Here is a 24,165-nt window from a genome sequence, read left to right as displayed (position 1 = left end):
ATATATAATTTAAAGGAATCTTTACCCAATCTAGATAATCAGAACTAGGAGGTCCAACCACAATGTTGGGAACATGTTGGATTTCGCACAAATCTGAACTTTCAAGTCTAGCAATAAACACTTTAGGCCTTCCTCGAATCTCCAGCTTCACAAGGTTAGTCAATAATATCAGCTCTTCTGGGAGCCCTTTCAAGGAGTTGCATGTGAAGATTTGCAGGAATTTGAGTCCCTCAATTGCAACCTTTCCCTAGCTTCATCTTTGCATATCCTGTAGTTTACCCGACCTGAGAAACTTGAGTCCACGAAACCCATTCTCTGATATTGTTATACCATCTTTTTTGAGAATGAGATATTGTTTATACTATCATCATGCTCATGATCAAAAGCTCGAATTAGTTTTAGAACTGATAAGTTAGTTAACTTCTCTAACACTAGAATGGAATCTGGTTGGAGGTTGGAGCCCACCAAAGCCAGCTGACAAAGATTAGCGGAAACACACAAGGAAAATGAGCTGGCATTGAAGCTAGATGATATGACTCAACTTAGATAAGCCAGCAACCAAAGATTCAGCATGCTATCGTCAAAGCTACCATCTGCCCCCAAGCACAAGGAGCATCAGCATCAAAGATTCTGTAGGCTTTTGCTTCTCAAAGCACTGCGCTTCACAAGCTTACCCAGAATACATGCCATGGCAACCTTTGCTCCCAAGTTAGAGAGCCCTCTAGACAGGCAGACAGCACCACCAAGGAGCATCAGCATATTCGGCACCACGTTGTTTACTGTCTCTTTTGTTTGCTCCCTTGTACTGCATTCATGCGACACTCCACGGCAATGGTCACTACTTGTGCTGGTTTCTGGATTGTTTAATCTCCTTGTGTTGTTTGAGGTGTCCAATACAAGTGGAACCTTTTGGATTAACGTGACTGCACTCACACCTGAAGTAGATTGAGAACGCTCAATGGCATATCGGCGAAGTGCATCATCCATTTTACAGACATAGCTCCATATACCCTTTGCAAAGGCTAGTTTTGCCATTTCAACATTCAGACCAGCATCTTCTTGGTGTACCATTTGGATCTCACAGGCATTCCTACCAGAAACTTTCTTGATTCTCCAACCAGATCTAAAGAGCCCAACCTTTACGTACTTCTTCCTTCTGTGACCCAAAGGATATTCACATTCCTTGGTAAAACAGTAGAACGATCCATCATTCGCTTCCCACACTCTCCAAGCTAATACATACTCTCTTGGAGTCAATAGTGGAAACTTTTTTATCATGAGGCCAATTTCAGTTCCACTGCTTGTATCCACCTGCAACTGCTTATGCTCAATCAAGGTTTTGTCCCAAACTCTTCGGAAATCATTGTCCATGTAAAAATCTCTTAACATCTCAACGGAGCAATTCTCAAAGACGGTGACACTCAGATATTTAAGAGGGGCACCCTTCGACTTACAACACCGTGCATAGTAGGAAAAACGATCTGTTCTCCGGTTAATGACATCTTCCCATTTCTCAATAGTTTGGGATTTCATATTTAAGTCGTCAATCAAATTCTTCAGATCTATATCAGATATCACTGTAGTGATCCGGATATCAGAAAGAGCAGATGAATAGACATCAGGACGACTGTTGGATTCGGCATGTGAATCTGCAGCAGGTTGTTCTCTAGATCTGAAGGCGGATGCAAAAGAGGAGGCAAACCGAAGGTGAGAGTTTAGCAAATGGCATGTCAGTATGATCACTATGACAGCCAGGGTGTACCCATAGGTATACAAGGTCAGTGTCCATCCGTTTCCTCCTTGATCAATCTTTTCTCTCCAAAATTCCGATACTAAGGGTGAAGACCCAATCGTAGAGCACATTCTCAGTCTTGCTTGCTATATGGAACTGGTCAGCCTAGCAATTTCCGTCCTACTTGTTAATTGATACTGGGCGTCCTATGAATTTCTTTAGCATTGCCTTCCGACAGAATCTAGGCCTATGTTCAAGACATGATTTTGTAGAGCGCTACACTTGGCACAAAAATAAGCAGGGTCTCAGTATATATAAGCAAAAAAAACACTTTCGTAGTACCTGAGCAGAAATGTAAACAGGGCACTAAATTCCAGCTTGGCAACGTGAAATTGAAACACTAAGAACTTGAGGTTTCGTTACATTTTAGGTTTAGCATGGAGAAGCAGGTTATTCATTGATACAACAATTCCAATAGTGAGTAATTCACTGTGAAGGAGATAATGAGTATTTTGGTGGAAAGGAGCCAATTGGAAAATCTATTTATGGCTTGTTTACCGAGTAAATGCATGTGATAAATCATTCTCCCTATCTTCTATGCTAGAAGTTGTAAATATGTGAAGACTAGGGCGTTCTTTACGTGCCAACAGTGTATCAAAGATGGATCCTCTGCATTTTCTTTGTTAAATTCATTTCTACTTGAGTACCTATTTCATTTTATTCTGACTACTAAAGCATAATGTATCTACAAGTTATAAGGTTTTGTAATCATTTTTCCAGAAATGAAGCAATAGTTCTAATTCACTACCCTTGCCCGTTGAAGAAACAACATTTGTCTGGAGTAGGAAATCATCATATATCTATCCATTTTGTTTTTTGGTAAGTACATCTTATCTCATCACTGAAAAGGATGGTCACAAGGATATCAAATTTTATTCTACAATGGTGGTGTTCGGGTCAGCTTGCGCCCTCTTTGATTATTCCATAAGGATCTATCAATTTTACTCACAGTGACATGATCTGAATTGTCGAGGAAAATAGGAGCGAGTTTGACCACAATAGGAACTTTTTTTTGATAGAATCATGCCACATCTTATGACCTTAAGTACAAGCAAATATCAAGGCTCCAAATTCCAAGATCAGCATTTGACATGAAAGATAAAAACAGAGAACCAAAGTTCTCAGCAAGACATTTCAACAACTACTACCACACTTCAATTCCAAGTAAGCTAGGGTCGGCCATATGAATCTTCACCGATCATGCTTCTACAATTGAGACATTTCAACAAACAATTGTTGCTAAGGAATCATGATACTGGAAATTTTAGCTTGACCAGAAACCCAACTGCAGAATCTAGCTTGGTTTTAAAATCATTTCGCTAACATGGAGGACTCATAAGAAATGCTGTAAAATTAGAAATGTGCTCCAGACTTGTATATGAACCATGTCATCTGGAAAGCGACCAATGCTTCAGTAAGCCGTTACCATAATGAATCATTTAATCCTTTTACAAAATTTAATAATTGACTACACCACAATATATTATTTTACAGGATAAGAGAAACATAATAAAAGAACAGTTTATGCAAAGGAAAGAACAAGGGATGTATGCACAGTCCAACCAATTCTGGAGACAAATCTAAGGATGGGCGTAAAATCCTTGATAGTTACTTCATATATTGCACCTTCACCCATAGTAGGTGGTATCAAAGCTATCTATGATGACAATAAGTCATTTTAAGACAAACAACTTAGGTAAAATATTACGCTAGGTTGTCTACATTATATTATATTCGTGTGAAGATTTTTATTTTTTTTTAATTTTTATTTTTGAGAATGAAATATTCGTGTGAACTTTTCTTTTGTTGATAACGGCGATGGTCGGTCAATTTGTGTGCACCTCAAATATTCTACCAAGTACCTGCTACCTCTCACCAGCACAGCTATCGAGTAATTCTGCCCACTAAGGCTTGGACAGATTTGAAGAAATCGCTAACGGAATTTCACCTATGCTGGGATTGAACCCTGTTCCCAAGATCTGCACCCACTTCATTGACTACTAGGCCACACCAGTGGGTGCTTAATAATGGTGTGACCTTACACATGATTAGATAGTAAAATAAGTAAAATCTGATGACAGATTTTCATCTCCCACCATTGAATATTTTTTTTATAATGGTATCCCAGCCAATTTGTGCGCACCTCAACTAATTCCACTGGATTACCTGCCAACTCCCACCAGCAACAGATATCCGAATAATATTCTTTTCATTTATTATCCATGCTATGATGATGAGTATAATTTTTTTTTTTAATCTCATTCTAATGTGAATACAACAGCTATCACACATCAATCCCAAACAAGTTGGGGTCGCTATACAAATCTTCACTCCATTTCAGCTCAATTCATGTCATCATTAAAATTGAATATTAAATCTCATTCTAATGTGAATATTGAAGTTAAGTTTTTTCATTAGTTTAGGATGTGGTATATAATCAAGAAAATTGTTCATGTGATACCTAGGGATGCTTATCGGGTAGATCAGGCGGATAATTACACTTAACGATTCGGCTTATCGATTATCGACTTTTGAATGTACCAATCCTCTAGCCAACCGATAAGATATCGATTGATTCGGTATCGGGTGTTTATCGGACGGTGGATCGGTTAAATCTAAGAAACAACAAAAATTAAAATTATAACATATAATCAGCTTTCACCGACGAAATTAAAATCACAGCTTCCAATTCTTTTGCACTACGACTTATGTATATTTTCAGCCATTCTATGTGTTCAAAAGTTTGAGTCACTGTGATGAGAAAAAGCACGAAATGAATACTTACATTAAAGCTACAATCTTTAGATGACGAAGAAGTTAAATTCCAACATAAACAAGCTGAAAAACTTAACAAATCCCTCAGGAAATCATCAAAACCAACTCAAGAAATAAGTTAAGAAGTGAATAGAATAGAATACTGAATGGGGCTTTAGCTTTAGGATTTACAATATATTTTATATGCCTGGAGGTAAAAGTGTAAATATGACAATTCTTAACGGGTAAACGGTCTACCGGTAAGGAAATTGGTAATCCATTCCGCACTGATAAACCATTAACTATAAAAGTTTAATACGTTCACCAACCGATAATCCAATAAACCAATTTTGCGGTTGGGTTATTGGTTACACATGGATTTTGAACAGCCCTAATAATACCCAATAATATAATTCATGATAAGAGTACAAAGTGCAATAAAGTCTTTGTACAATGTATCAAAGAACTTGTCATCAAAGGAAACAGATTGCAATTGAAACACAGGAGAGAGAGAGAGAGAGAACTTACACGCGGAGATGAAAGAGAGGGATAAGGAGATGAATAAGACTTGCTGTTTTATCAACAGCTCTATCTATAAAGTAATAAAGCTTCTTCTTTTTTTAAATTGTTTTTATTACATAAAATGGGGAGGGGATATTAGAAATAAAGCTTATACTCTCTCTGTCATATTTTATTAGTTTGATTTGGCATAAATTTAAAAAATAAAGGAACCTTTTAAAATGTGTAGTCTAAAATAAACATTAGATATTTGTGTGGTTGTAAATCATCTCAAAAAGTTAAATTGTTTCTAAATATAGAAATATATCAATCATTTTGGAATAAACTAATAAGGAAAGTGAGACAATCTTTTTGGAACGGATGGAGTACATTTTATTATAAAAAGGGGAAAGGTCCAAATATAACCCTCAACTTTGCGATGTAAAGCAGATATACCCCTTATTAAAAAATGATATATATGTATACCCTTGCCGTTATAAAATGGTGCAAACCCTTTTTGCTGACGGATTTTTTTATAAAAATCATTTAGATTATTTTTTAATTAAAAAAATGCCACGTGGCTTTAAAAAAAGTCTACCCATTTTTTTGAGTAGACATATTTTTCTAAAGCCACATGGCAATTTTTTTTTTTTTGGTGAGTCGGGTCTGGTTCGTTTAAAAAAATGGGTAGACTTAGTTTTTAAAAGTCACAGAGATTTTTTTAAACGAACCAGACCTGACACACCAGGAAAAAAATTCCATGTGGCTTTAGAAAAATATGTCTACTGAAAAAAAAAATGGATAGACTTTTTTGTAAAGCCACGTGGTATTTTTTTAAATGAAAAAATGAGCTAAATGATTTTCTTTAAAAAAAAATCTGTCAGCGAAAAGGGTATATTTGCGCTCTTTGTGTAACGGCAGGAGTATATTTGCACCATTTTGTAATGGGAGGGGTGTGTATACACTACTTTTTTAACGAGGGATATATCTACTTTAAATCACAAAGTTAAGGAGTATATTTGCACCTTTACCCTTATAAAAAAGAAGCATAATGAAAGAGATAAATGAATAGAAAAATTCTTGGTGTGGAATTTGCCCACAAATGCACCCTACCTCATGCAAATCTAAATTAATTTGGGCTCAAATCCGAATACTCAATAGAAGAGAAATGATGACTTTTATTTGAACTGCTTGTATTGTATTTTATTGTTATTTTAAATTTTAAATACAACATTTATTTTCATTGCTCTTTAAATTCTTTTTACTATAAATTCGTCTTTATTGATGAACAACCAATTTGGTATGTTGCATCATTATCTTATTTCTTTTTCTTATTATGTTGGTAACTTATTACTCCATCCGTTTCAATTTGTTTGTCTAATTTCGATTTGGCACGGAGTTTAAAAAAGTAAAGAAGACTTTTAAATCTTGTGATTTTAAATTAAAGATATGTGGAATGTAAAAATATGTCATTTAATCTCGTAGTCTTAAACATGTCATATAAAATGTTTGAATTAAAGAGTTTGAATTAAAGAGTTACCAAAAAAGAAAAGAGATGTTCGTTTTCAAACAGATCAAAATTGAAAGTTAGACAAACCAATTGAAACAGAGGGAGTACTTAATACAAATTTACATTTTACCCTGATATTTTTATTTAACCTATATGAAAATATTGTCATGTTTTAGTTAATTTATCAGTTACTATATTATATAATACGATACTGTCAAAATCCAAGAATAATTATGGAGTAATCACATGAAACGATATAGTACAAATATTGTATCCACTAATGCAGTATAACCATACTAGACAATATGATACATTATAGAACGATGGTAACAACCATCCAAACACACTCTATGAGGGAAGGAAACGAGAGACCCCATTGTAGCTTTGCCACCATACCCACAAAAACAATAATTGCACCATTATTTGTTTTAAATTTACTACTGCTAGGAGCTATCCATTATCACCTCCCATTTATTCCTCAAAAATACAATGGCCCTAAACCCAATAACAGTGGTACTTCTTCCGTCCCGTAAAAGATTGTCTTAGTTTGACTTGGCACGGAGTTTAATAAATAAACGAACACTTTTGAAATGTGTGATCCAAAATAAGTCTTAGATATTTGTATAACCGTAAATCATCCCATAAAGTTAAATTGTTTCTAAATATAGAAATGTGTCAACTAAATAGGGAAAGTAAGACAATCTTTTTTGAAAGGAGGGGGTATGTTTTTTGGCATTAATTTTCTTGCAAATAAAAATAATCTTCAAAATCCGAACACCCAAACTACTAATTTATCATGTAATATGATTTTGCTGATGTGTGAATGCTAATAAACCCCTTGATGAGCATTGTCATTTGATACGAGTTGTACTGAAGGCAGAGAAATTAGTACACTCGTTTAAGTTAGTTAATGAGTTGAGTAAACAAGAAGTTTTGATATTCACAGTTTAGTCTTAGAGTTTATATTAATTCTAGTATTAGTATTTACTATTCAGTCCCTATAAGTTAGTTATGATGTTTTGTCTGTAGTGAGCAACAAACACTAGCATATATGCCTTGTATTCCTCTCATTTTCATATATCAGAAAATATATCATTATTGTTGCTTAGTTTTTCCTTTCTCTTAGTTGTAGTTGTTCTTTAATTTTCGCCCTAGAATTTTCAGTCTTCATCAGAGCACGATTTGGGCTCTGTGGGCTGCTATGGCGTCTGATATGTTGAAGATGATGAGTATGTTACAGAAGATGTCTACTGAGATGTCTAGTTTCACCAATAGACAAGATAAAATGGAAGATAAGCACGAACAGCATCGTCGCTTACAGGAACAGTCCATTTTGGAGGTTCGTGAGGTCATTAATGGAGGAAGAAGACCGAAGCGAGATAAGGATCAAAATTACAGCGAATCAGAGTTGTATTCATCTTCCAATTCCCCTCTTGTGATTGGAGAATCATCATCCAAGTATCCAACCACGCAAATTGCACAGAGTATAGGTAATTCTCAAACTCAAAATATGCTCAGTAGTGTTTATTCGATTGGATCTGTCGAACGAACCTGTTGGGATTTCGTTACCCCCATTTTCAATCCCTAATTCTTCACATACCCCAAATTTACCTAACCCTCCTAATTTCCATTCATATAATCCAGTTCCCTGTAGTCAGATTGCGTACAACCCTTCTGGTCCCAAATTTCAATCTTCAATACCACAATACCAACCCAACCTTATGCCAAACTATCACACGCAACCTACACAAAACTTCCAGATCCTTTAGAGCCAAGGTTACCAATTCCAACCCACTCAATTTCCCTCATATGGTTCTTCTCCTTATGGAACTTATCAAGGACCTAACCACCCTAATATGTTTGGAACTCAACCTACTCATATACCAGCTTCCTTATACCACTAAATTCCAGTAGCATAATCACCTTTACCAAACTATAATCAACCTTACAATCAACAATTCCAGCCCACACAAGTTTCCCCCAACACATATAATCAGCAATTCCAGCCTACACAAGTCCCTCAAAATACTTCACTTCGTATTCCTTCATTTACCAAATACACTAAGATTGAGTTCCCAAGATTTTCTGGAGATGATTTGAGAACTTGGTTGTACAAAGTAGAGCAGTTCTTCTCTGTTGAGGATATCTCTATACATCAGAGACTGAAATTGGTGGCTATCTATTTCGATAGAGATGCACTTCAATGGCATCAAGGATATATGAAGGGAAGGAACCATTTCCCACTACCAACATGGGAGGAATACAATTATGCTGTAGCAGATAGGTTTGGAGCTGAGTATACTAATCCTATGACAGAGCTTATGAGGGTTAAGCACACTGGTTCTGTTAAAGAGTACAAGCTGCTTTTGACAGTGTCATGACTAGAATTACCTTATCTGTAGAGCATGTTATTAGTATTTTCTTGAACAACCTCAAGCCAGAGTTGAGTGATACTGTAAGGATTGGGAATCCATGTAACCTCCCTCAAGCTTATTACCTGGCTAGATTACATGAATCTAACTTTGCTGCTCAAAGTAAGGCTATAAAGAGTACAACATCAGGAGCTGTCACTTCTCAAGTGAGGGGCTCTTATAGTGGTAACATCAATACATTGCAGAGAGGGAGTGTTGGTGGAGTAAGGAGACCTATCACTGCTAAGATGGACCCTAGTAGAAGAAGGAGACTTACACCAACAGAAATGGATTAAAAGAGGGCTAAGGACATATGTTTTCTCAGTGATGAGAAATAGGTGCCAGGGCATAGATGTAAATCTAAGAGCCAACTTTTCTCTGTGGACATGGAGGAAACAGAGGAAATACTAGAGTTGGTTGAATCATACAAGGAGGAGGAGTTAACAACTGATGCAAAAGAAATGGCGGATGGTGCATTAGAGAGATGCGCTATCTTATTGCAAGCTCTTAATGGCACCATGGGTTACAAAACACTGAGACTGAGAGGGTTCAGTGAACAAAGTTCTATAGAATTTTTTATAGATTATGGATCAACTCATAACTTTATTGATGAGCAAATAGCTAAGAGGCTTGGTTGTAAAATCACAATAATCAAGTCTCAACTGGTACAAGTAGCTGATGGAAGGGAAATTCCAACTGACAGAATGTGCAAGGGGATTAAATGGTTGATACAAGGGTTAGTGTTCCAAGATGATTTTTTGGTTTTTCCCATAGGCAAAAGTGATTTTGTTTTGGGAATACAGTGGTTATTCCCCTTCGGTGATATTAAATTCAATTTCTAGAAATTGTTGATGGAATTTGAATACCAACGGAAGATGCTCCCCTTGCAAGGTATTCAACCAAAATTCATGACTGTGGATGCCAAAGCTTTGAACAAAATGACTACCTTTTTCATGGTTAAGGTGAGGTGTGCAGGGGATGATAAAGTCTCTGAACTGAACATGGTTTCAGGAAAATAACCAAAGGAAGTTTTAGAATTACTCAAGGAATACAAGGGGATCTTTGGTGAACCACAAAAACTACCCCCATCCAGAGGGGTGTTTGATCACCATATTCCAAAGATTAGATGGTAGTACTAGGTTAATGCCAGACCTTACAGGTATTCCCCATTTCAAAAAGACATTATTGAAAAGATGGTAGAAGAAATGATGGAACAAGGCATTATACAACACAGGTCTAGTCCTTATGCATCTCTAGTGGTGCTAGTAGGGAAGAAGGATGGACTTTTGGAGGCTTTGTGTAGATTATAGAGCTTTGAATAAGGTGACAGTGAAAGACAAGTTCCCCATACCTATAATAGAGGATGCTAGATGAATTGGGGGACCTTTCAAACATATTCCAAGATTCATTTGAGAGCAGGGTACCATCAGATAAGGATGGCACCTACAGACATTGCAAAAACTACTTTTAAAACTCATTCAGGCCACTATGAGTATTTGGTTATGCCATTTGGACTAACCAATGCACCATCCAGTTTTCAAGGACCCATGAACCATATATTCCAAGAATACCCGAGGAAGTTCATTTTGGTCTTCTTTGATGATATTTTAATATATAGCAAAACATTAGATGAACATTTGCTGCACCTTAGACTTACCTTTGATTTGCTGGTCAAGAATCAATTGTTAGTGAAGGAGAGTAAATGTGTTTTTGCTGCTGGAAGAGTGGAATATCTAGGACACTATATCTCAGCAGAAGGGGTATACCCCAAGAAGGTAAAAGCAGTACAAGATTGGCCCTTACCAGAATCTCTTAAACAGTTAAGGGGATTTCTTGGGTTAACAGGATATTATAGAAAATTCATTAAAGGTTATGGTATAATCAGTAAACCCATGACTAAATTATTGAAGAAATACAATTTTCAATGGAACCAAAAGGCAACTGAGGCATTCAACAAACTCAAAAGGGCTCTTACAACAACACCAGTTTTAATACTCCTAGATTTTTCACTGATGTTTATGGTGGAAACATATGCTTGCAACATTGGCATTGGAGCAGTTTTGATGCAAAAGGGCAACCAATTGCCTATCTCAACAAAGGATTATCAACTTAACATCAGTCCTTTTCTGTCTATGATAAATAATTATTGCCCTTGGTAATGGTTGTTGGTAAATGGGCTCAGTATTTGACAGGAAGAACCTTCATAGTTATGACAGACTAAAAAGCCTTAAAATTTCTATTGGAACAGAAACTTCACACTGGAACTCAATTGAAATGTGACAAGAAATTATATGTTTTGATGACATGACAAACCCTAAGGAACCAGATACAATTAGGTTCACCTGTCTGAACTTGGTTAACCTTATGATATCTCATATGTTGCTATTCTACTATGCCCCTTGAAGGATCAGATGCCTGCAAGGTTTGCTCATATATGAGAAACTAGATATGTTGATTAAGAAGGACCAGATAGGATCAAGTCTCTAGCCTGCTCAGCCAACGGCGCAGCTGTAAAGCTACTAATAGTATAGCCAGTACTTACAACTTGTTCGAATAATAGATGAGGGACCAGGTTCCTCCAGATAAAGGTTCTGGTCATTGAAGCGTTGAAAGTCAAAATCTACAACTGGAAAGTGTGCTGCTGAAAAGTACAATGCGGTATGTACAACAAAGACCTCGTATGAAGGCCGATTGATTAACGATTCAGATTTCATGAGTGGTCACCTCTACTATCTCTCTCTCTCTCTCCCCTTGCATATAAAGACATCATCTTCCAAGAGAAGACTCATTCTTGCACAATCCGAAAATTGATCCATCCTAAGTGCAAGTCTCCACCTTTCAAGGTGTTCCTCAAGAACAGAGCCTCAGCAACCCGAAGGACCAGATCCAGAACTGAAGATGCTTTAGGTCCTTAGGTTGTTGAGTCTTTGTTCTTTTGTGCTTAAACTGTAAACCTACTCTTCCATAAAAAGAAGTTGATTGTAGGTGTTTTGAAGTCTCAAAGGTTGCTTGTTGGAAGTGTGTTTCCTCAAGCCTTTGAGTGGTACACTAGGCTAGAGTTAGCTTAGTTGTATTAGTGTATGGGTGGCTAGTGTTAGTCACTGTGGTGAATTCTCAAAGGGTGCCTTTAAATAGTATGCTAGGCTAGAGTTAGTCTAGGCGTATTAGTTGAATTCTCAAAGGTTGCTTGTTGGAAGAGTGTCTTTATAAGAACTTTGAGTGGTACACTAGGCTAGAGTTAGTCTAGGTGTAGTGTGCTTGGCTAGGGGTAGTCAAATGTGAGGGTCACATAAGCGTTATTGTAAGGGTGAGGGTTTATGGGAGTTAACTTCTAGCTTGCAATAGAGTTGTAACCTGAGTTTGCTCGATTAGTGGAGTTGAAATCCTACAGGGTAGGTCGTGGTTTTTAATCTCTTGAGCAAAGAGTTTTCCACTTAAAAATCTTGTGTTGATTCTTGTACTGCACTGCATAAGGGAACTGGTACTTAACCACGTCCCTTCATACTGTGTTTGGTGGACGCATAGCCTCTAACAATTGGTATCAGAGCAGGTTTCTTTCTAAAAGGTTAACACCTAGAAAGGATCTCCATCACGGCTATTTCACCAAATCTGGAGAAAAGAGAATCTATCACAAGACCACCAAGATCCAACAGAGAATATCATGGATGGTGGAAGGGGAGAAGGCATAACTTTTCATGGCTGAGGATCTAAGTTGTGGGACATCATTTGTGATGGACCTTATGTTCCTATGAAAAGTTGCGAGGCTGGATCTGGGACTGGTCAAAAGATTGAGAAGAAGCCAAGAGTTGACCGACTCAGTTTCTAGATTAGGAAGAAGGTGCTGCCTGCATGGAAAAAAGAAGAAGCTTAAATTCACTTGTTCTATCATTGTATGAGACCCAAGATACCTTGGGTTCCAAGATCAAATGAGTGAATCTGGTTACAGGCTTGAGTGAGAGAAGGCAGTCAAAAAGTTACATGAAAGGAGACTGTTCGAAGTATATAACTGAGAGAATGGATGATTCCCCTCATTCAAGGACTTTCAAGTGGGAGTGTGTTCTTTTGAAATAACGAACGAATAGGAAGCACTTTGGAAGAAATCGATAGGAGATGGTCCTGATCGAGCTCAACAGTTTGACTTTCCTCAAATTTCCTCATGCTTAGCTATGTTAAGAGGAAAGGTACAATGTTAAAAGGTGTTTTTTGGTGGAATCTAACTCACTCTTTTACCGCTATAGGTACACACGCGTTGTAGGGTCAGAACAGCACAAGCATAAGTGACATTGCACATCTCAGTGCTCTTGCCTCGTCTCTAAAATTGTCAAGGGACCTGGTCCCAGGGACTCAGGTTAGTAGTCTCTTCAGTGCTTAATATGTCTCGAACTGTCTAGAATGCCACGTCATTAAGACTCTTCCGCTTCCTATTCCAAATTAAGCCCTTTAAATGCCTGTCCATCCTGAACCTCTTCGTACTTCAAAAGAAAACCTTTCCTTCTTCAGATCTTGCCAAAAAAAAAAATTACCATATCTTAAATCTGAATCGTCCTTCCTCACTCGCCAGAATCTAAACCCCACCATATCACTACCAGATCCCAAAAATAGTCTGACTCTGGTAAGCCCCACTTCCATCGATCATTCTAGAACAGATAAAGGACTCTATGAGCCCTGTGTAGACCTTCTCCTTGATGACTCTAAATGAGGGGGAGAGAAACAGATCTAATATCATGGAAAGTGGAACTAAAATTGTTAAGGGGTTTGTAGAGGCCTTGAAGGCAAAAGAAAGTGGTGAAGGAACTCAGAAGGATCTGATGACTAAACTGATGAAGGGGGAGGAACATATTAGGGAAGAAATGGATGCAATCCGTAAGGCATGAAATCCATTGGAAGAAGGGTATTTGTCACGAGTAACCCTTGTGGTAGTGCAGAAGAGACATCATACACATCTGTTCCCTGCAAATCACAATGATCCTAACATGACAGACAAGGTTGGAAACACCTTGTCAGGTACTGTGATAGATACCAAGATGTGCCACTTTATGGAGCCTGATGTTTACTGGTATAGCCACGCTAAAATCTAAGGTACTAGTCGTCCAGCTCATTACCATGTACTGGTTGATGAGAACGGATCCGGCGCAGCTACAAACTGGCTATGCTACATATGCAAGGTGCACACGTTCAGTCTCCATGGTTCCACCAGCCTATTATGCACATTTGGTTGCCCGTTGTGCACGATATTACATTGAGGATGATGTGGTAATCATGGAGAAATGAAAATGCTCAAGAAGACAAAGGGACCAGGTCTCAGTGGTGCTGCAAAGGAAGCTGACTGCTCTCAGCTAAAGACTGTCCCTTTATATTCCATCGCTTTGTCTAGCCCCACTTTTCTTTAGTTCTTGAGCCCCTCCTAGTCCCCCTGAATATCTGTCCCTTTGTATTCCATCGCTTAATGACTATGGCACTCATGGCAGTTTAAGCATCATATTTTGTACTGACTAAGACTACTATGTTTTTGATATGCTTAATCTAATCTGGGCAATTACTCTGATTTGTGCAATGATCTTAAAACTTGTTGTTACTGTTGTTGCTTATGTTGTGTTGCCCTAGTGGCCATGAGTTAATGCTACTGAACTTCTTTTTGGCTTGTGCTACTTTTATTACTCTTTTCAATGATGCCAAAAGGGGGAAGAAAACAAAGGGGTGGGAAAGGGAGACTATAGAAAAGGAGGAAGAATGAGGGAGAGCAGTATATAAATAGAGTCTCTAAGTTTGTCATCATCAAAAAGGGGGAAAATGACTATATGTTTTGATGATTGTCAAACTTGGTGAAACCAGAGAGAGAAACCTGGTCCTCAATATGGCCTCTCCATACACTCACAGTCTCAAGAAACAAATCGACATATGTGGGAGATACATATGCGGAAGATAGGGGGAACGGTGAAAAAGGAAAAGAGGACTGCAAGCTGGGCAAGTGAAGGTCTGATCCGCAAGGGGAACAGGTGGGAATCTAGTTCTCAGGGGGAACTTTGTCTATGAGTTTATCATCATCAAAAAGGGGGAAATTGATATGTCATAACATGTTTTGATGATTTGACAAACCGTACTCAAAGAACCAGAATACTACTATGTATCTCGAGGTCTGACTCTCAGGGGAACAAATGAGGTATTTGGGTAAGGGATCTGGTCCTTAGGGAGAATACAAAGGATGTCGCTTTGTCATCATCAAAAAGGGAAAAATTGATAAGAAATGATCTGTTTTGATGACATGACAAACCCTAAGGAACACGATATGCCCAAACAAATGCCCATACAACATTAGGTTCACAAGGCCGAACATATCTAACCACATAACATTGGCCTAATCTTATGATATCTCATATGGTGTTATTCTACCATGCTCCTTGTAAGGATAATACGGCTATGGATCGAGATGCTCCGCACAGGATTTGCTCATATATTTGAAATATGAAACCATAGGAGATATAGTTGATTAAGAAGGACCGCGATGGGATCGGCCTTTCGTCTCCGAATTCGTATTCATATTTCCTTTCATACTCATGCTCATATCGTATACATTACATATACGGCGCACTTACATAGAAAGCTACCGACATATACATATCTTATTCGTACTCATATAGATGTCGGTACTTATAACTTGTTCGAATAACAATATGAGGGACTGGTGTTTCATCCAGATAAAGGTCGTCCCTTGAAGCGCGCGTGAAATATATATATATATATATATATATATATATATATATATATATTATTATTCATTATATTCTACCCGTCAAAATCTATTCAATACACATACATATTCATTATATTCTACCGTGTCTTCTCATGGGCACACATACAAAAGCTACAATCTTTAGCCTTTTTACTATCGTATTCATTACCTTCAGAAGATTACTCGAAGGCCGATTGATTAACGGTCCAGATTTCATGAGTGGTCACCTCTATTCTCTCTCTCTCTCTCTCTCTCTCTCTCTCTCTCTCTCTCTCTCCTTGCATATAAAGACATCATCTTCCAAGAGAAGACTCATTATCTTCAATTTGAAAATTGATCCATCCTAAGTTGGTTTCTATAGTCTCCACTTATAACATGACTATATTCATAAAACATCAAGAATCATAACTCGTTCCAAACATTTACTCAAAAGATACTATTCAGACCTCGAATTCTTTTGTAATCCAAGTGTTTCAACTTTCAAGGAAATAACATGGATCCAAAACTTACCTTAGAAGATGCCTTAGGTCCTTTGAGGTTGTTGAGTCTTTGTTCTTTTTGATGCTTAATGATAACAAACCTACTCTTCCATAAAGAAGTGGAAAGTTTGATTGAAATAGGTGTTTTGAAGTCTCAAAGGTTGCTTGTTGGAAGTGTGTTTCCTCAAGCCTTTGAGTGGTAAACTAGGCTAGAGTTAGCTTAGTTGTATTAGTGTATGGGTGGCTAATGTTAGTCACTGTGGTGAATTCTCAAAGGGTGCCTTTGAGTGGTACGCTAGGCTAGAGGTAGTCTAGGCATATTAGTTGAATTCTCAAAGGTTACTTGTTGGAAGAGTGTCTTCACAAGAACTTTGAGTGGTATGAGGGACCGGGTTTCTCCGATTAAAGCTAGAGTTAGTCTAAGTGTATTAATGTGCTTGGCTAGGGGTAGTCAAGTGTGAGGGTTACATAAGCGTTATTGTAAGGGTGAGGGGTTATGGGAGTTAACTTCTACCTTGCAATATAGTTGTAACCCGAACTTGCTTGGTTAGTGGTAGTTGAAATCCTGCCTTTGAGTAGGTCGTGGTTTTTAATCCAAAGGTTGCTTGTTGGAAGAGTGTCTTCAAGAGCTTTTCTAGGTGTAAAAAAAATCTTGTGTTGATTCTCGTAGAGTTGTAACCTGAAGTTGCTTGGTTAGTGGAGTTGAAATCCTACTGGGGTAGGTCGTGGTTTTTAATCCGAGTTTTCCACGAAAAAATCTTGTGTTGACTGTGTCCCTCCATACTGTGTTTGGTGGAAGCATAGCCTCTAACAAAATGGATAACCAAACTCAGGCAATATGACTTTTGCGTTGAGTACAAGAAAGGGAACGAAAACAAAGTTGTTGGTCCATTGTCTAGACTGCCCTTAGCTAGTTTTGCAGCCATGACCTTGTCAACTATAAAGAATGACTTACTCAAGGTGATCATGGAGAGTTGGGAACAGTACCTAGAGTTGCATGAATGGATAAAAGTTCTCAAAACATGAAAAGAAGAAGGCAAGGGTTATACTTTCATCCATGAACAGTTGAGGAAAAATGGAAGGCTAGTTGTTGGTCCAATGAACCAGCTAAGGTTGAATCTTATTCAGTTGTGGCATGATTCTCCTTTAGGGGGACATTGTTGAATTGATCATACATACAGGAAATAATATGCACTATTCTATTGGAAAGGAATGAAAGAAGATGTCTTGGAGTATGTTAAAAAGTGTGACATTTTTCGGAGGCACAAGTATGACAATACAGCTTATTCAGGATTGATTCAACCATTGAAGGTGCCCTCTATGGATTGGGGAAGTGTGAGCAAGGATTTTATAGATGGGTTACCTAAATCAAAGGGTAAGACAGTTATATAGGTTGTTGTAGACAAGTTGACTAAGTATGCCCACTTTGTGGGACTGTCTTACCCCTATTTAGCTAGAGAAAATAGCCAAATTATTCTTGGATAAAATTTATAAACTACATGGGATGCCGGAAGATATTGTCACGACCCAACCGGAGGGCCATGACGGACACCCGGTGCTAACCCACCCGGGCATCTCTTATCGTACATTCATATTCACATCTCGATGAGCCACATGGCCTACGCATGATTTCTATACATCAATAATACTAATCTCATTGGGCAACGACACGTTTATATCATCATCAACAACTATGCCCATATACATATACACAAGCCGACGAGGCTAACAAAATGATATACAAAATATAAGCCGACAAGGCTAAAAGACATCTAACCATACACAACTGTCTACGAGCCTCTAAAGAGAGTATGTAACATCATATAGACGGGACAGGACCCCGCCATGCCCATATGTATGTACACAAAAGAATGGTACCAACAGCTGCAGCTCCGGATCAAATGGAGCTCCTCTATGCAGTCCCTGAACGAATAATCTATGGGTCAAGTCTGTCTCCCTGTCCACCTACGGGCATGACGCAGCGTCCACAAACAAAAGGACGTCAGTATAAATAATGTACTGAGTATGTAAACCATAATCAACATCATAGCAGAAGCATAAGAAATAACATAAGATAGGAGAGTCATGAGACAGTAGAGCCATTTGTATCTCTAGTGGCAACAATCCTGTTTTCTTACCCATTTTCTAATAGGAACCTTCCATTTATAATGCTTACTCATTTATGTATATATTAGTATCATACCCGACCATGAAGGTTCGGTGTTTCACGTACCCGGCCATGACAAGGCTCGGTGTTATACGTATCTGGCCCTACCAAGGCTCAGTGTTATTCGTACCCAACTGTAGTGGTATGCGCGCGATAGGTATCATACCCGGCCATATAAGCTCGGTGTTACATAATAGTCATACATACTTAGACACGTATACATAAGAGTCCATAAGTATCATCATATCATTACCATCATCGTTTTCGTTACATCTATCCTTAGAGGATCAACTATCATATAAGGGAGGTAATAGCATCGTGAAAGTATCGAGGATCATGAGCTTTAGTAATTTTTAGAGATAGAGTCATTTGGAAGACATTATGGAACTTATAAGAGGGTATATAGCATGGAATCATGCCTTAATGGAAGAAGGGCTAGCCTTACATACCTCTTTGTCTTCTTAACTAATTAACGTTTTGAACAATCTACGTTTTAAAGGATTCATACCATACAATCTACATTTAGAATAATTCATGATCTAATGAAATTGGGCAGCATTTCCCCTATCTCGTCAACTTCCACCATATTACAAAATAACTCCCAAACAACCACAATAACATCCACAATATCCTAACTAAGTAATCACATTCCATTAAGCCTTCAAAATTCATTCTCATGCTCAACTTATACTAACAACTTCACACCCATTCTTAGCACATTTTCATACAATGTTTCCTCATCACTATTACTACCTTCCATAACAAGATTATATCTATATCATACTAAGAATCACGACCGAAGTTAGCTTACTACTCAAAAACATCACAAAAGCAACATTTAGATCTCATTTTCTACTTTCTTCTTCTTCTACCCAAGTTGCTCAACAACCAAGAATTCATGATAACATGAAATAAGCATGAAAACTAACCTTTTATCTCATAAGAATGAGCTTTGGAGCAGCTATCAACTTATATAAAAACCCTAGCTTCAATACCCAAGAATTTTTTGTTGTCTACTAACCCTAGCAAGGCTTCTAACACATGGATATCTTGATTCTTGCTCTTGATCTTTATTTTCTCTTGGGTTGGAGTGGAATATGCTTGGAGAAGGGTTTGGAGCTCTCAAGACTTGTGGAAAATGTGAGAAATGAAATAAAAGAACAAGGGTCATCTATTTATACAAAAATTAAAAAGCTGCCCGATGGACTTATACGGACCACTTATACGGTCCGTATAAGTGGACCGTATAACACCACCATGAAAACACCCCTTTCTGTAAGGGTCATGTTATACGGACCCCCTTATACGGACCGTATAAGTGGTCGTATAACTCACAGTAATCCGAATCTTTCTCTCGTCGATTCATTTGACTTCCAATCCTCGTGGAACCTTCTTGGAACTTATATATTACTTTATTAACCATACAATAGGCCGTATAGCAGCCCCTCAAGACATCACCAAATAAATATTAGCTCAATTATAGCGAAAACCTTTTCGAACACGACTTACATTTCACTTTCTCCAACAAACTAAATTTCACATATTCATATGACTTCAAAATCTTATAGTATGAACTTTAAGCTATCTAATACTTCCCTTAATCTTGTAAGGATTTCATAATCACCTTAAGCTCACATTAGCCTATTCACAAGGCAACAAATCTGGAATTTCTGAGGTGTAACAGATATAGTGAGTGATAGAGATCATGTATTCACCAGCAAAATATGGCAAGAATTGTTCTCTATGTTAGGAGTGACCTTGAACACTTCTACTGCCTATCACCCTCAATTAGATGGGCAGACAGAAGTGGTAAACAAATGGTTAGAAACCTATCTAAGATGTTTTGTTCTGACTCACAAAAGGATTGGTTCTCCTTTCTAGCTACTGCAGAATGGTGGTATAATACCACCTTTCACAGTTCAATACAAACTACCCCTTATAAGGCTCCGTACGGATAACCTCCTCTTTTTCACCTTCCTTATGCAGCTGAGAGTTCTAATATGAAGGAGGTGGATAGAAGTTTGATCACCAAGGAACTCAAGGTGCAACTGCTACAATATCACTTGAACAGAGCTCAACAAAGAATGGTGGAGCAGGCCAATAAACATAGATCAGACAGACAATTTTTGGTAGGAGATTGGGTCTATTTGAAAATTCAACCCTATAGACAATTTACCTTATCTGGGAGTAGTTTCACTAAGTTATCTGCCAAATAATATTACCCTTATCAGATTTTAGAGAAGATTGGGCCATTAGCATATAAACTTTCCTTGCCAGACCATTTTCTTTTGCATCCCACCTTTCATATGTCCCAACTGAAACCATGTCATCAACTACTTTCTTCCATATCTCACCCTCATGTTGTGGAGCTTTCTAGTCCCTACTGCCCTCAACCAAAGGAAAGTATTAGAAAGAAGAATGATTCAGAAGGGCAATAAAGTTGTACCTCAAGTGTTAGTGCAATGGGAACAACTACCAAAGGATTTAGCTACATGGGAAGACTATAATGCTTTGCTCATTAGATTTCCATCTTTTATTCCTTGAGGTTAAGGAAGATTTTAAGGGGAAAGGACTGATACGAGTTGTATTGAAAGCAGAGAAATGATCAATACACTCTTTTAAATTAGTTAATAAGTTGAGTAAATAAGAAGTTTTGACATTCACAGTTAGTCCTAGAGTTTATACAATTCTAGAATTAGTATTTACTATTCAGTCCCTATAAGTTAGTTATGTTGTTTTGTCTGTAGTGAGCAACAAACACTGGCATATTTACCTTGTATTCTCTCATATTCATATATCAGAAAATATATCATTATTGTTGCTTAGTTTTTCCTTTCTCTTAGCTGTAGCTGTTCTTTAATTTTTGCCCTAGAATTCTAAGTCTTCATCATCATTCGTTCCCCAAAAGTCTCTGTATACGGATTTCGTGCTTGCAAGGAAGCACGCAGTCAGCGAACGCATCACCGCCCAAGCTAGTCACTGGAACATGTGGCATTCAATCCCCGAGTTTCGGGCCTCGAGAGCGGACTTCGGATTTGCTCCTTAGATAGTGAGTAGCAGTGGCAGTAGGGTTTCAAAATTTAGGGTTTTCATTTCCACGTCCCACTCACAAAGCTACCGCCATCGATTGAAATTTCCCTTCTCAATTGAGTACATATCCTATAAAAGCTGTCACAATCATTAATAGGAAGATTACAACTCCGAGACACCGAACAAATTCCCTAAGACTGGTATAACTGGCATGATATAGACCACGAAAAATATGAAAGTGAACCACAATGAAAAACATACTTGCCCCATTAGCATGCATATAGAGCAACAACATTTTACCTCATAATTTTTTTTTTATATGTGGGTAAGGTGGAGAACTAGAGATGTTGTTAATTCTTTCTATCCATTTAGGTTTTAGCTTTAATCTCCTAGTTTATAACATTAATAAAATAAAAAATACATTAAAAGAAGTAAATTAGTCAGATAATTTCTTATATCAATATTAAAATATTTGTTAAAAAAAATCAAGAAGTGTAATATTGTAAACCATAAAGAAAGTCAATATTACGAAGCTAAACCTGAGGAGAAGTGTGTGAAATTATCCCAAAAGAAAATAAGCATTGTTGATTTCTCAAAGGTTTGGCCAAACAGGCTATTAATTTGATTGAATACAAATATTAAGATGTAAATAGAATGTCGATTTTATATAAACACGATTGATTCCAAAATGAACAGAAATTTTATCTTATTACGAATTTGAACTTCTTTAATGAAAAAGTGGGCGAAAACATTAGTTAGGGTCTCTACCCACAAAGCTCTATCCAAGTGAAACCATTTGGATCGTGTAGAGATAATTTATTTTTAAGGGCTTTTTTTTTTTTGGAAAAGGACACTGTGTGTCCAATGGCCCAAAGTAATGCCACATTTAGCCAATATTTGGGTATAATACCCCCAGAGGTCCGCTCGGCCCAAAATAATGCCAAAAAATGGCCTACGGCCTAAAATAATCGCAATTGTCCACTGCCGCCAAGAGCTTTTTTTTTTTTAAAAAAAAAAAAGTCGACTTTTTTTGTGGTGACTAAAAGTCGCCACTAAAGGCCTGCTACAGAAAAATCAGGCTTTTTAGTGGCAATTAAAAAAGTCGCCACTAAAGGTTAAATATCCCAAAACATGTATAATATGTGTATATTTAGTAAGAAATATCCCAAAATATGTATAATATGTGTATATTTAGTAAGTATATACAAGAATGATACGGTTTATATACATATCCGGAATTATATATACACTTTATATACAAGAATGATACGCTTTATACACATATACACTTTATATACAAGAATGATACGATTTATATACATATAGAATTAATTATACATTTATTACACATAAATTATACGTTAATTATACATTTATTATATACATATTATACAATAATGATATGATATTTTTTTTTACATATACAATAGTGATACATATTATATATCACAATGATACGGTTTCTATGATACATTTTTTATACTTATGATACACTTTCTATACAAGACTGATATAGTTTATATACACATGCTGGAATTATATATACAATATACAAAAATAATACATATTATATACAAATATAATATTCATATTATATACATATATATTATATACAAAAATGATATATATACATAATATAATACATACGTACCGATATATATTTTTATAAAATGATACATATTATATACAAAAATCACCTCTTTTTTTGGAATACATAATATAAAATACCCCCCAACGCTTCGACAAAAATCCCAACTACATATTATATACAAAAATGATATATACCTTAGTGATTCATAGTTTAAAAATACGCGCGTGACGGCGAATTTTTGACGCCAACTAGGTCATATGATGCCAAGTAGATAAAATTTGACCTCCATTTTTAGGCTACTTTTATCTTCATCTTCACCCTATTTAATATCCATTCCCATTTTTTGTATATATCCAATAAATCAAAAATCTCAATTGAAGAAAATCCACATTTGTTAAAGAACAACTTTCCACCATAAACGAAAATCTGAAGAAAAATGAAAAACTAAATATACACAAAGAAATATTATACATGTTTGGAGTTGCTACTTGTTGCTTGGAGTTTTTAAGCCTTTTTGAGTTGATTTGGAGAGAAAATTAAACTCCATTGCTAAGAATTTGGAGAAAGCTATGAAGAACACTAAAAAATTCTTGATTTTTAATCAAATTAATGGATGAACTTTGTTTATTTGGTGTTAGGAAGCTTCCTTTCACATTTGGGTTTGTTTTGGATTAGATTTGAGCAAGTTGGTGTGATTTTTTTTTCAACTCCTAATGAAGATGATGATGATGATGATGATAATGTTGATGAAGATGAAGGAGAATTTTTTCGATCCTTAATAAAAATAAAATAAGAAAAAAAGAAGAGTAGATGGATGGAGGAAGAGAAATTAATAAAAAATGGGGCAAAATTAAACACGTGGCACGCGGAGCTAGCGCGCGTGGACAACCGCCATTTAATATTTTTGATTGAACAGACGGGATCGCCACAAAAGAAAAAGGCGGGCATTTGATCGAAAAAATTTATTCGTGGGTACAGACCCCCGCAAATGTTAGGTGTGTAGTTGGGATTTTAGTCAAACGTTGGGGGGTATTTTGAGTATTATCTCGAATATTTCTTGCTAAATATACACATATTATACATGTTTTGGATTTATAAGCGGCGATTTTTTTAGGAAAAAGCTTTATGTAGGGGCTACTTTTTTTTTTTTTTTTTTTTAAAAAAAAAAAATTTGGTCTTGTGAGCAGCAACTAAAAGTTGCCA

The 24,165-nt window shown here is 36.8% G+C and overlaps 1 protein-coding gene across 1 annotated transcript; it reads right to left on the bottom strand.

Annotated features, from left to right (window-relative positions):
* Window positions 1-526: 526 nt before the first annotated feature.
* LOC132034500 (uncharacterized) lies at window positions 527-5,126 on the bottom strand. The gene is made up of 2 exons (XM_059424893.1): window positions 5,075-5,126; window positions 527-2,008 (listed from the first exon to the last, which is right to left on the bottom strand). Exon 2 carries the CDS (start codon window positions 1,861-1,863, stop codon window positions 622-624), a length of 1,242 nt encoding a protein of 413 aa, XP_059280876.1. The 5' UTR covers window positions 1,864-2,008; window positions 5,075-5,126; the 3' UTR covers window positions 527-621.
* Window positions 5,127-24,165: the final 19,039 nt, after the last annotated feature.

This window comes from Lycium ferocissimum, chromosome 10, assembly GCF_029784015.1.
Source record: "Lycium ferocissimum isolate CSIRO_LF1 chromosome 10, AGI_CSIRO_Lferr_CH_V1, whole genome shotgun sequence".
Taxonomy (NCBI): Eukaryota; Viridiplantae; Streptophyta; class Magnoliopsida; order Solanales; family Solanaceae; genus Lycium; species Lycium ferocissimum.
Note: the sequence above shows the minus strand (reverse complement) of the source record. Positions and strands in the feature narration are given on the sequence as shown.

What these genes read in the sequence shown, in the direction of transcription:
- LOC132034500 (XM_059424893.1), bottom strand. Translation starts at nt 1,863, where the DNA reads ATGTGCTCTACGATTGGGTCTTCACCCTTAGTATCGGAATTTTGGAGA.